Below are 14776 nucleotides of genomic sequence, written 5' to 3'. Positions count from 1 at the left end.
GTATGATGTGTTTCTTGTGCAATGAAAGGGTTCACTTCTCTCTAACTCTCTCCTAATTTCCATGAAAACTGTAAATGAACAAAGGAGGAGGAAAGTCGAGGATGCTTTGACTACCAAATGATTGTGACAGAATGAGGCCTGTCTGAAGCCTGCCTGTGTCCAGACCATATCTCTATCCATGATTGCAGCACCTCTCCCAATTTGCATTACTGTCCTCCACTCTAAGCTGTGCTGAACCACAGAGAAATGTATTCTTTGCATTTTTTATTTATTTTGTTAAAATGCCCATCTCTCCTTTTTACGATGTGGGTCTGGTCTTATCAGCGTTGTATGCATATTCATCAACAGACAAAAAGAGTCCCTGCTGCAAGCTGGCTGCATTACTCAATAAATATTGTAATTCAGGAGCAGATACTGAGAAGAATTCCACAGCGCAAAATTCCAATGGAGAGTGAAATTATGACTTGCATATTTTATTAGTCCAAGACATTGGTCCAGATATAGCCGACCAAACTCAACCCCACGATTTACGATGGAATTGAGCGGCGACTAGTGTGGGAGAACTGGAGCTCCGACCAAACATAAAATGACAGTCTATTGTTGGAGTGCTGAAATACATTGTTTTTGACGTTGGAGCTCCAGTCCCCCCACACTAGTTGCAGCTCAAATCCATTGTAAATCGTGGAGCTGAGGTTAGTCGGCTAGTCCAGATATAACTGACACAAGTCACATTAATACCCGTCAACTCCCCTTTTTTATACAACAGTGCCATGACATAAATGGAATCATATAAAAACAAAAACAAATTGTTAATGTTTACCATTCCTGTCAATAACATAGAGGTAAATAATGATCATAATAAGGAGTTTCTGGGTGTTGATACATTTGCTGACAATTTCAAATTGGGACTGACTATAGTGAGTCTACCCTAACATACAAATTAGATGTCTCTTGGTATAGCAGGACAAGGAGGTGTGTCTTTCAAAAAAGTTATCCCCAACCCCTCCCATCGCTCCCTTTCTAACCTTAATCTCAGTCAGTTTATCGAGGGGTTCTAGACCTCAGTTAGTCTTCTGGAGATTTGCCCACACAGACACAGATACAGACACTGAAACCTCAGGCTGTACGATCTCTCAATATTTCACCTAGCTGGGTATCCTATACTGCGGCCATACTCTACTCACCTTTGACATTCACTCCTCATAGGGACCTCAGGTAGGTGCAGCTTTTCTGTCACATTATAGTGCCACTGTACACACTATCAGCCTGAGTGACAGTGGATGATCACAAGTGTAATGGTGTGAAACTGGAACCTGTGGAAGTTAGTGTTCTGCATTACTCTAGACCATTAGTTGTTTGATTGGCTGCAACACTATGTGAGATAAAAGTGGTAAGTGGCAATGACCTCTTTAGATAAAGTTCTTAAACTTAACTACAGTTACAGTAAAGGAGGGTATGGTTTAATTATTTATACCCAGACAAGTGTACACTTATCAACATGGGTCTTTATTGCTCATAATGTTTTTATTGTTAGTATGTTAATTCTCTTCATCTAGTTTGATTAATAATTTGAGTTGAATGTTAATTTAGCATAAAGCATTTTCATTAAATTAATTAACATTTTAATTGTAACTATTTTACTTTACAATTTTGACATCTATTTATTTTTGCCATAACGGCTGGTATACAACGAGAGTAAAACTTGTTCTGCTATACCATTGCAAATTTACAGTGACATTTCACTATTTTCCTAATGTTATTATTTGGGAAAATAGTTTTGTTGTTGTTGTTGCAGTGATAGCATTGATTTATTCTGCACAATTGTTTTATTACGAGAAGTTCCATGACAGTGGTTTTCTATGGTCCATTGGCTGTTAGTCAGCAGTAATTGTGTGACAATAGATTTCTATTAATCAGATGAGATTATTTATTCCGTCATATCACTGGTGCTAGGTATATTTAGTATGACAATAATGTACTCTATCTGATTTTCTCAGACTCTATCAGACCCTATCAGGCTCCTCTTGCCCCTTATCACAAGTGAATAAAGATATGGTACAACATTGTCTCTATTATTAACTACTGTACACCATGCACTTAGTCTCCCGAGTGGCGCAGTGGTCTAAGGCACTGCATCGCAGTGCTAGCTGTGCCACTCTGTCGTAGCCGGCCGCGACCGGCTGCAACAAAATTATCACTGAACTATATCAAATTATCTAAGCACCAGCACCATGCAAGTGCTGAACATCTATAAACAGATTATTTCCATGGAACTGTTTTCAATTTAATTATTACAATTTTTATTTGCTTTTTCCTTAGAATAACTCAATGTTTTAGCCCAGGGACGTTGCTCTCATATTCTGTTTTTACAAAACGTATAATATTAATTTCTATAAAGGTAATTTGTTGTAGTAAGCAAACGTTTGTTCGCTCTTTGTAATTTCAGATAGGCTTATGTATTATTAGGGTCTACTTTCAGCCACAGGCAAATGAGGATTCTTGAAAGGGAAATTAGAAGAGAACTGCTGCTGTCGAGTGACCATCATGTCTTGAAGTTACATGGATTTCTTTAAAATGGCATCCACACAAACAACATTATTTGTAAACACTTGAATGTAAATCACATCAGCCTACTGAGATGCTGGTCCTGTCTGGTTGTTGCTATAGGTCCAATCAGTTCCCATCTAGATCTATTCCCTGGGACTCCCTAGGAATGACAGATTTCTCCAAATCCTTTCTGTTGTTTCAGAGTCAGTGGTTATCTCTATAAGCATGGAGGATTCCTCTGAACAGTCTCACTGGGTGTCTCCGGCTCTGCTCAGCTCTGATCCCCTGGCCAGCTTCTCCTCAGAGCCTGGTTTACTACCTCCAGGAGAAGAGGGAGAGCCTTTCTTCTCCAACCATGAGACTGATTTCACCAGCATGCCCTCCTACTTCTCCAACCCCAGTCACAGCAGGGCTCCATTAGCCTACAGACACAGCTCAGGTCAGCAGTGTGGAACCTAACATAACTTTAAAACTTTTATGTTGACCTTTCTGAGTCTAAATTAACATTGAATATAAAATAATCCAAAACATTTGTAATGAGGGACTCAAATTATGCCCTTCTATTGTATCTCTCTCGTACAGTTCGCCAGGTGTACTCCTCGCCCTCTCTCCCAAGCAACCTCCAATGGCTGGAAGGGCCTGGCAGCCCCTCTCTGAGCTCTCCTTACAACCCATCAACCTCTACCTGGACCAGCAACCCTTTCACCAAGACTCCACTGCACCCACACACCCCAACCTCCCTTTATGCCTCCAGCGCCACATCCTCGTTTTCCTGCAGAGATGGGTACTCCTCTCCAGGCAGGGATGGCAAGGAAAGTCCCAGGCTTCAGGAGGCCTTGAAGGCCGAGCGCTTGAGTCCTTTAGGGGGAGGTGGTGGAAGCAGTTTTCTGAATCTGACTTCAGCTGCTGGGGGTGTGTACACACCATCTCCCCACTCCCACTCGCACATGCTGGGCCCCTACAGCTCGTACATAACCTCTCCACAGGACTACAGCACAGCAGGCCTCTACTCTCCAGGGGCATGGATGAGCCCCTCCTCTTACTCCCCCAAACTACGTAATAAGATGAGGCTGTCCCCACCAGGTGAGCAAAATAGGACTCCAGAATTTCCTGATTTTTGGGGGGTTGAGTAGAGATGAATTAATTACATACATATTTATGCGCACTAACTAATATCGTAGGCTAATTAATTTGGGGTTCAATACCTGAGGAAGTAGAAACTCAAAACACATTAACTAGATCACTAACTCTAAATATAATACCCACTGCTAGTAGCCATGTATTCATCCAATAGTAAATGTAATGTCCTATAAAAACTTTGCAGTTGTAGGCTACTACCTAGGGCTGTGGCGGTCATTACATTTTGTCAGCCGGTGACTGTCAAGCAAATAACTGCCGGTCTCACAGTAATTTACAGTTAATTAACATTAACACGTTTAGCATCTCCTGGCTTCCATGCACAGCCTAAAAGTCACTGATTAGACATTTGGAATATCTACATAAAAAACGTATAATAAATCCATTTAATATAGCCTACACCATCACAATATATCCATTATTTATTTTAGACAGGTTTAAATAAACATGATATGAAGAAAATGTAGTCTATTTCAGAAGAACAGAATAGCATACTCTGAGTTGTCCTTATGTTAGACCCTGATATGGCTATGCCATATGGCTGTGGGCTACACTAGTTAATTTAGCAGACAAGATTTACTTAGAATTCCGTGGCATTCTTTTTAATTATTTTATAGTATGAAGAATACAATTGAACATAGCTGAATAAAATAGAAAGGATATTTTCTCCAAAAGATTTCCAAGGAAGTGCGCACATGCAGCTATTCTGTGTTGAGCGTTAACAAAGAAACAGGTCCTCCTATATGCTTAATTTAGAGTTATTTATGCAACTTTAGCTGTGATACAAACGTTGGGCTATATGTTTTGATTTTTAATACATTATAAGGCTGCATGATGTGACTCTAATGATGATTTGAAAAAAGTTGCATGAAAGGCATGAGCTCTGATTTGTTTATTGTGCAGACTGTCTCTCATTTACAATTTGACAAGGACTTGATAATATTCTCACCAGGCCTCGAATTTCCCGGCGGCATCCCCCTTGTGTGGCCGTAATGCCCCCTAAAAAATCCATGCCTTTTGCGGCCAAAGTGGCCGCTGTGCCATTGGGCTGAATATAATACACTGAACAAAAATATAAATGCAACATGTAAAGTGTTGGTCCCATGTTTCATGAGCTGAAATAAAAGATCCCCGAAATGTTCCATACGCACTAACAGCTTATTTCTCTCAAATGTTTTACACAAATTTGTTTTCATCCCTGGTAGTGATCATTTCTCCTTTACCAAGATAATCCATCCACCTGACAGGTGTGGCATATCAAGAAGCTGATTAAACAGCATGATCATTACACAGGTGCACCTTGTGCTGTGAACAATAAAAGCCCATGCTAAAATGTGCAGTTTTGTCACACAATACAATGCCACAGATGTCTCAAGTTTTGAGGGAGCGTGCAATTGGCATGCTGACTGCAGGGATGTGCACCAGAGCTGTTGCCAGAGACTTTAATGTTAATTTCTCTACCATAAACCGCCTCCAATGTTGTTTTAGAGAATTTGGCAGTACGTCCAACCGGCCTCACAACCGCAGACCACGTGTAACCACGCCAGCCCAGGACCTCCACATCCGGCTTCTTCACCTGCGGGATCGTCTGAGACCAGCCACCCGGACAGCTGACTAAACTGTGGGTTTGCACAACCAAATAAGTTTTGCACAAACTGTCAGGAGACTGGTTTGTCGTCCTCCCCAGGGTCTTGACATGACTGCAGTTCGGCCTCGTAACCGACTTCAGTGGGAAAATGCTCACCTTCGATGGCCACTGGCACGCTGGAGAAGTGTGTTCTTCATGGATGAATCCCAGTTTCAACTGTATTGGGCAGATGGCAGACAGCGTGTATGGCATCATGTGGGCGAGCGGTTTGCTGATGTCAACGTTGTGAACAGAGTGCTCCATGGTGGCGGTGGGGTTATGGTATGGGCAAGCATAAGCTACGGACAATGAACACAGTTGCATTTTATCGATGGCAGTTTGAATGCACAGAGATACCATGGCGAGAACACCACATCAGTCACTGGCTTCATCAATAAGTGCATCGATGATGTCGTCCCCACAGTGACCGTACGTACATACCCCAACCAGAAGCCATGGATTACAGGAAACATCCGCACTGAGCTAAAGGGTAGAGCTGCCGCTTTCAAGGAGCGGGACTCTAACCCGGACGCTTATAAGAAATCCCGCTATGCCCTCCGACGAACCATCAAACAGGCAAAGAGTCAATACAGGACTAAGATTGAATCATACTACACCGGCTCTGACGCTCGTCGGATGTGGCAGGGCTTGAAAACTATTACAGACTACAAAGGGAAGCACAGCCGCAAGCTTCCCAGTGACACAAGCCTACCAGATGAGCTAAACCACTTCTATGCTCGCTTCGAGGCAAGCAACACTGAAGCATGCATGAGAGCACCAGCTGTTCTGGATGACTATGTGATCACGCTCTCCGTAGCCGTTGTGAGTAAGACTTTTAAGCAGGTCAACATTCACAAGGCCGCAGGGCCAGACGGATTACCAGGACGTGTACTCCGAGCATGTGCTGACCAACTGGCAAGTGTCTTCACTGACATTTTCAACATGTCCCTGACTGAGTCTGTAATACCAACATGTTTCAAGCAGACCACCATAGTCCCGTGCCCAAGGACACTAAGATAACCTGCCTAAATGACTACCGACCCGTAGCACTGACGTCTGTAGCCATGAAGTGCTTTGAAAGGCTGGTCATGGCTCACATCAACACCATTATCCCAGAAACCCTAGACCCACTCCAATTTGCATACCGCCCCAACAGATCCACAGATGATGCAATCTCTATTGCACTCCACACTGCCCTTTCCTCCCTTGGACAAGATGAACACCTACGTGAGAATGCTATTCATTGACTACAGCTCAGCATCAACACCATAGTGCCCTCAAAGCTCATCACTAAGCTAAGGATCCTGGAACTAAACACCTCCCTCTGAAACTGGATCCTGGACTTCCTGACGGGCCGCCCCCAGGTGGTAAGGGTAGGTAACAACACATCTGCCACACTGATCCTCAACACGGGGGCCCCTCAGGGGTGCGTGCTCAGTCCCCTCCAGTACTCCCTGTTCACCCATGACTGCATGGCCAGGCACGATTCCAACACCATCATTAAGTTTGCCGACGACACAACAGTGGTAGGCCTGATCACCGACAACGATGAGACAGCCTATAGGGAGGAGGTCAGAGACCTGGCCGTGTGGTGCCAAGATAACAACCTCTCCCTCAACGTGACCAAGACAAAGGAGATGATTGTGGACTACAGGAAAAAAAAGAGGACTGAGCATGCCCCCATTCTCATCGACGGGGCTGTAGTGGAATAGGTTGAGAGCTTCAAGTTCCTTGGTGTCCACATCACCAACGAACTATCATAGTCCAAACACACCAAGACAGTCGTGAAGAGGGCACAACAAAGCCTATTCCCCCTCAGGAGACTGAAAAGATTCAGCATGGGTCCTCAGATCCTCAAAAAATTATACAGCTGCACCATCGAGAGCATCCTGACTGGTTGCATCACCACCTGGTATGGCAACTGCTTGGCCTCCGACCGCAAGGCACTACAGAGGGTAGTGCGTACGGCCCAGTACATCACTGGGGCCAAGCTTCCTGCCATCCAGGACCTCTATACCAGGCGGTGTCAGAGGAAGACCCTCAAAATTGTCAAAGACTCCAGCCACCCTAGTCATAGACTGTTCTCTCTGCTACCGCATGGCAAGCGTGCCGGAGTGCCAAGTCTAGGTCCAAAAGACTTCTCAACAGCTTCTACCCCCAAGCCATAAGACTCCTGAACAGCTAATCATGGCTACCCGGACTATTTGCACTGCCCCCCCACCCCATCTTTTTACGCTGCTGCTACTCTGTTAATTATTGATGCATAGTCACTTTAACTCTACCCACATGTACATATTACTTCAACTACCTCAACTAGTCGGTGCCCCGCACATTGACTCTGCACCGGTACCCCCTGTATATATAGGCTCCCTACTGTTATTTTATTTTACTTCTGCTCTTTTTTTCTCAACACTTTTTTGTTGTTGTTTTATTTTACTTTTTTATTAAAAATAAATGCACCGTTGGTTAAGGGCTGTAAGTAAGCATTTCACTGTAATGTCTGCACCTGTTGTGTTCGGCGCATGTGGCCAATAAAATTTGATTTGATTTGATTTGATTTGAGATGATGAGGCCCATTGTCGTGCCATTCATCCGGTGCCATCACCTCATGTTTCAGCATAATAATGCACGCCCCCATGTCACAAGGATCTGTACACAATGCCTGTAAGCTGAACATTTCCCAGTTCTTCCATGTCCTGCATACTCACCAGACATGTCACCCATTGAGCATGTTTGGGATGCTCTGGATCGACGTGTATGACAGTGTGTTCCAGTTCACGCAAATATCCAGCAACTTCGCACAGCCATTGAAGAGGAGTGGAACAACATTCCACAGGCCACAATCAACAGCTGATCAACTTTATGCGAAGGAGATTTGTCGCGCTGCTTGAGGCAAATGGTGGTCACACCAGATAATGACTGGTTTTCTGATCCATGAGTCACCCTACTTTCTTTTAAGGTATCTGTGACCAACCGATGCATATCTGTATTTCCAGTCATGTGAAATCCATAGAGTAGGGACTAATGAATTTATTTAAATTGACTGATTTCCTTATTTGAACTGTAACTCAGTAAAATATTTAAAATAGCTGCATGTTGCATTTACATTTTTGTTCAGTGTAATTATAATTCCCTTCTCTTGGCTGCTGTGCTCCGAAGCACCTCTCACTCATATGGCTCTCTCAGATATCTCAATTCTTATTAGCCAAGGCCCGTCACGTGATCAGGTCCTTCTCTCATCTAAGAAGTAGGCTACAAGTGAAGACAGGCACATCGGGGATGCAACTGCGCACGTCCATCTTATCAAATTCCGAGGCGCATATTGAAGATGTTAGAAGAACTGTCCAAATGTAGCCTACTTTTCGTCAGCCAACAAGATGAGTAGGCCTAACAAACAGCAAAAGCACTAGCCTATGTCAATCTACTATCCCCCATCGTACAGAAGTTGACCTATTCTATTGTCCTTCTGTGCAATAAATAAATATTCCAAACATACTCTGGGACAGTTGTAGGATGCGATAGATCCCAAATTAATACAACCACTCACATCAAAAAATCTTTTAAAAGCAATGAGGCTGATGCAACAGATCAGAACGTTTAGTTTAAAATGTTGATAAACTATTACTTCATATTATAAGTGCAGCATTATAAAGGTGCATTTTCATGCCAGCCAGGTATATTATATAATATGCCATTTAGCAGACGCTTTTATCCAAAGTGACTTACAGTCATGCGTGCATACATTTTTTTTTTGTGTATGTGTGGTCCCGGGGATCGAACCCACTACCTTGGCGTTACAAGCGCCATGCTCTACCAGCTGAGCTACAGAGGACCACTATACTACAGGTAGGCTACAGGTAGGCTACAGGTAGGCTATACTCCTATTGTAAAGCGAAGCAATGTGCTTAATATTAGAAAAGTTTATAAATAAATATAATAGGCCTAGCCTATAGAAAAGCTGATGGGATCCTCTTTTTAATAGAGACAATCAAAACTCTGTTTTCTCACGCAATTGCATTAGCCTATAGAAATGTTGCGCAACATGAGCTCATGGGCTCTCATGAAGTGTTTGATTTGATTTTCGAAAACATTTGCATTGATGTCAGTGACTAGAGGGACAATAGAGTGCTGAGTACCCGACAGTTATCAAGTTTGGTAGGCTACTAATGACCATCAGCAGCATCAGAGCTTGGAGAAGCCTAGTTACGGTGATTAAACGGTCATGTGGAATTTGACTGTGTGGTGGTAATATGGTCACCTTAACAGCCCTACCAATGAGACCTATAGGCCTATGCCCTAAACAATGGCCGGAGCACATTTCTCTTGCATTCTACTCAATATCTCAAAGCCATACCAAATATCTTGGTTGTAAAATAGTTGCTATTGAGCTGAATATTCAGAGTTGAGAAATAACAATTATACCTACAGAAAGCTGAGACCCTCCGCTCTTCGACAGGGACAAGGGAACGAAGCTTCTAAAGCTGTGTTTTTCCCGCAATTGCATTTTGAAATGTTATACAATCAGAACACATTTTTCTCTCAAGTGCATGGGGGGAGAGGAGAGTGGCTCACTCATCACAGCAGTAGGCCTCAGTGAGTGCACAGGCACAGGGGCAGAGCAGACACTTTTATTACAGGAATCATGAGCATAATGCACTTTACTGTTTGACTAAATCATGGTTTTAGCCTCCCAAAAAAAGAGGACGTTTTGATTGAGGTGACAATGTAGAATGTGCTCTTTCTACGTTTATAGGAGCTCTTTCCGTTTTTTACCATCCATGATCTTTGCTGTCTAACTGATGACAGAGCCAAAGGCTCATTATATACTGAACAAAAAGATAAACGCAACATGTAACAATTTCAACGATTTTACTGAGTTACAGTTCACATAAGGAAATCATTCAATTGTAATAAATTAATTAGGCCCTAATCTATGGATTTCACATGACTGGGCAGGGTCACAGCCATGGGTGGGCCTGGGAGGGCATAGGCCCACCCACTTACGAGCCAGGCCCACTCACTGGGGAGCCAGGCCCAGCCAATCAGAATGAGTTTTTTCCCCACAAAAGGGCTTTATTACAGACAGAAATACTCCTCAGTTTCATCAGCTGTCTGGGTGGCTGGTCTCAGACGATCCTGCAGGTGAAGAAGCCGGATGTGGAGGTCCTGGGCTGGCGTGGTTACATGTGGCCTCGGTTGTGAGGCCGGTTGGACGTACTGCCAAATTCTCTAAAACAACGTTGGAGGTGGTTTATGATAGAGAAATGAACATTCAATTATCTGGCAACAGCTTTGGTGGACATTCCTGCAGTCAGCATGCCAATCGCACACTCCCTCAAACCTTGAGACATCTGTGGCATTGTGTTGTGTGACAAAATTGTACATTTTAGAGTGGCCTTTTATTGTCCCCAGCACAAGGTGCACCTGTGTAATGATCATGCTGTTTAATCTGTTTCTTGATATGCCACACCTGTCAGGTGGATGGATTATCTTGGTAAAGGAGAAATGCTCACTAATGGAGAGGTAAACAAATGTGTGCACCAAATTTGAGAGAAATAAGCTTTTTGTGCATAATGAACATTTCTGGGATCTTTTATTTCAGCTCATGAAACATGGGACCAACACTTCACATGTTGCGTTTATATTTTTGTTCAGTTTACATTAGTATAACAGAAATTGCGCAACAGGCCCATGGGCCTCCAGCCATGTTAACTTTTTTCATTGTTTTATTTTTATATAGTTTTTTAGTTTTTTTGTGTGTGTGTATCAATTTCAACCAGCCCACCCAACTAAAAATGGTCAATTCCAATAGGCATTTGCCAGAATTGCCAGATGGCCAATCCGCCCCTACTTTCCTCTGAACATCCTTTGGGATTTCAGATGATTCTTTGGGAACAGATGAACAGTAGGAGACTGATGTAGTGTGTTTTTGATTGGTGGCAGAGGCCAGGGAGTGCGTCAACTGCGGAGCCACTAACACCCCTCTATGGCGTCGAGATGGGACAGGACACTACCTGTGTAACGCCTGTGGGCTTTACCACAAGATGAATGGCCAGAACCGTCCCCTGATCCGGCCAAAGAAAAGACTGGTATGATATGGCATAAGGATTGGATAAGATAATCAGTTATAAATTCTATTGTGTTGACATGCCAATTTATTGATTGAAAAACAAATGAACATTGGAACTCACCTTTCATCCACATAATTGACTTACCTTCCTCTCTCTCTGTTTCAGATTGTCAGCAAGCGGGCCGGGACACAATGTGCCAACTGTCACACAAGCACCACCACACTGTGGAGACGGAACGCCAGCGGTGAGCCCGTGTGCAACGCCTGTGGACTCTACTTCAAGCTGCACAACGTGAGTCAATGAACAAGATACACTGATACACTGACTGCTACAGAGCTACTATTACCAGCTACTAGCTAGCACCTCCTCACTGGTTAAAAATACAAAACCCACACAACTCCAAGCTACTGAACCCTAGTCATTGAACCACAATAGCGGGTCCAGTGGGTACACAGTTTGTATTAGATCTACCTCCTGTAGTATAGTAGTATCAGGGTAATAATGGAGAAAGGGAATGTACTAACTTATGTATATGAAGTAAAGGCACACTTCTCTTTTCACAGGTCAACAGACCCCTTACTATGAAGAAAGACGGTATCCAAACACGAAACCGTAAAGTGTCCAACAAGAACAAGAAGGGCAAGATGAGTGCCATGTTAGAGCAATACCCTGACCTTTCACAGGGTCCCACCCTCGATTACCACGGAGGCCCTTACTCCCTGGGCCCAGGGTCACTGCTCTCCTATAGCCACACCCCTCACTTCCTCCCCCCACACTCCGGCCTGCACCCGTCTGCCAACCTGTCCTACACCCAACACCCAAACACTGCCATGGTGCCCACTCTGGTGTGAAACAGACCTGAGCATATGCAGACCCATAAAGGCAGCAACATACAGAGCATACAGACACAAAGTAGCCTACTGAGGAAAAGCTTCTTTGTAGCAATGGATGCCCTGTATATAAATGCATTTATACTTCTTTGCTAACCAATTTTGTGTGTGAAGTTGATCTTGTCTAAATACTGGACATAATATGGTGGCACATTTTTACAAGATCAAAAAAGAAAAACTTGTATGGAAGAATTTGACTGTATTTTGTAAAAGGCATATTCTATGTTTATGAAAAGTAAAACAATAAAAGTCAAGTTTAAACATCCCACTGTGATCATTGATATGGCTAACACTGGTATGAACTTGTAGCTGTATTTTGTAAATACGCACCGACTACAGTTGCCATATCCCTTTTCAAATGTTTATGATTTTAGTAGACATGTGAAAGGGCATTAAAATATGAAATTGTTTTGTATTTGCTATATTTCTATATTTGTCATTTCTTACAAGCTCCACATAAACAATAAAACATGAATGGTAATATTAAGAAGATTTCTATACTATTTCTGGTTATTTACTAAACAAATACCTGGGTTTTAGGCACAAGTTTGTCGTTTTCAATGTGTAAATGGTATTTAAATTATCTGCACTGTTTCAGGTGCTGCAGTGAGTCTCACTGTAGTGGCATTGTACTCTCACTTGCTGAGGTATAATGGTGTCTTTGTCCAGGTTCTGTTGGGGTAAGGACTCTGACAGTGGAATTGGTTTGGAAGCACCAGACATGCAAATCCTTGGTTTTCCATTAAGCTGCGGGAAAGTGACAAAACATTTAACTCAAGTGAGGAACTTGTGCCAGGTTCTAAATTGAGATTGATGTGGCATTACCTACCGTTAGGTCAACAAAAAATTACACATGCACACACACACACACACACACACACACACCATGGGCACACACAGTTTTCCACACAAACACCTGCATGCTCATTGTGTTTCATGCATGACACAATTTGCTATGGTGCGTGAACGCAAAGGTCATGTATTAACAACAAACATAACTTGCTTTGTAATGAATCAGAAACAAATATGATATGACAGTTTGATATACTGATTACAATCAGCTTACAGACTAAATAAATATGTTCAAATCAATATAATGTGCTAATATCTAACTGTAAGTCGCTCTGGATAAAAGCATCTGCTAAATGACGATTTTTATTTTATTTTATGTAAAATGTATCATGGCTGAACTAGACAAAATTCTGACTGCTATATGTACAGATTGGTATGGACAAGTACAGCTCAATGTAATGTAGAAGTTGTGACCTCGAAAGTGTCTCTTTTTCTGTTTCATGGTGGGGAGTGGGGTTGGGGTTGTTCAGTACAGTGGCTGTCAGACTACTGATAACTTATCACTGAAGCCACACACTCTAAACCACCCACCTGCTGCCAAAAGCCACTCATACACACTCCCCTCCAGTTACTCACTCAGAGGCTCTGCAGTGCACACAGGTACTCATCCAAATGCCCATGCATGCTTCAACATAGTTCATCTAACAATAGACAGACTAATCAATCTAAACAGACAAATCAATCTAACAACAATGATTATTACATTTTAGTCATTTAGCAGGCGCTCTTATCCAGAGTGACTTACAGTTAGTGAGTGCATACATTTTTCATACTGGCCCCCCGTGGGAATCGAACCCACAACCCTGGCGTTGCAAGTGCCATGCTCTACCAACTGAGCTACAGGAGGCTTATTATCACAGTAATAATGATCCACTTATAATAATAAACTAATACATGACAGTATGATAACAGTTACTTTTTAATCAAAAATAAAAAAAAATTATGTTGTCAAGCTATTCATGAGGCATGACCATAAACAAGGCTACATTTGTGAGCAGCATTTAGAAGTATTTTTACTTCAGTATTACTGTCCATTCCTGTACATAAACTTATTTTCAACACTACCCCAATAATATATTTATAAACATGTAATGCTCTCAACCTACACAAGCTGCGGACACACATCCAGACAAATGGACCAGATCTAGACGTAAACAGTCATTTTCATAGTTGTGTCTCTACAACCCTTGCATCCACACTTGACTGACATGACGGTCACAGGGAGATGCAGGACCTTTATTTATGCAACATTTTGTTTCAGCCTTGTGAGCACACCACCCTGTTTCAAGAAGAGCCAGTGAACATTGGGACACCTAGACTCAAGCTTACATCCACTTTCATTATGAGAGCGGATCATAATCATCTTCAGCCTGCTTTTGAAGAACGCATATCAAAAATGAACTTCCTATACTATGATTTCCAGGGCTCTCTGACCATAGTGCCAAGCCAATGTATAGAGGCCTTGTGAAATAAATCACTGAGAATTCGGCCATCTCTATTTCCCATAACTATCCCTCCTAATATTATATACAGTATATATACAATACATTATCTCTATAATAATGTAGTTTTGAATTCACAACTCTGCTTGTGTTTCTCACGGTTTCGGCTCTTCCTCTCATTGTTTTGTGAGCTTAAAAAAAAATAAGCAA

The 14776-nt window shown here is 42.5% G+C and overlaps 1 protein-coding gene across 1 annotated transcript; it reads left to right on the top strand.

Moving 5' to 3' along the window:
- Nucleotides 1-1046: 1046 nt before the first annotated feature.
- Nucleotides 1047-12687, top strand: LOC121575009 (endothelial transcription factor GATA-2). The gene is made up of 6 exons (XM_041887762.1): nt 1047-1215; nt 2750-2986; nt 3130-3630; nt 11255-11400; nt 11548-11673; nt 11946-12687. The coding sequence occupies exons 2-6, from the start codon at nt 2773-2775 to the stop codon at nt 12231-12233; spliced, it is 1275 nt and encodes a 424-aa protein (XP_041743696.1). The 5' UTR covers nt 1047-1215; nt 2750-2772; the 3' UTR covers nt 12234-12687.
- Nucleotides 12688-14776: the final 2089 nt, after the last annotated feature.

Source organism: Coregonus clupeaformis, chromosome 10 (genome assembly GCF_020615455.1).
Source record: "Coregonus clupeaformis isolate EN_2021a chromosome 10, ASM2061545v1, whole genome shotgun sequence".
Classification (NCBI taxonomy): domain Eukaryota; kingdom Metazoa; phylum Chordata; class Actinopteri; order Salmoniformes; family Salmonidae; genus Coregonus; species Coregonus clupeaformis.
This window is presented reverse-complemented; position numbering and strand designations above follow the sequence as displayed.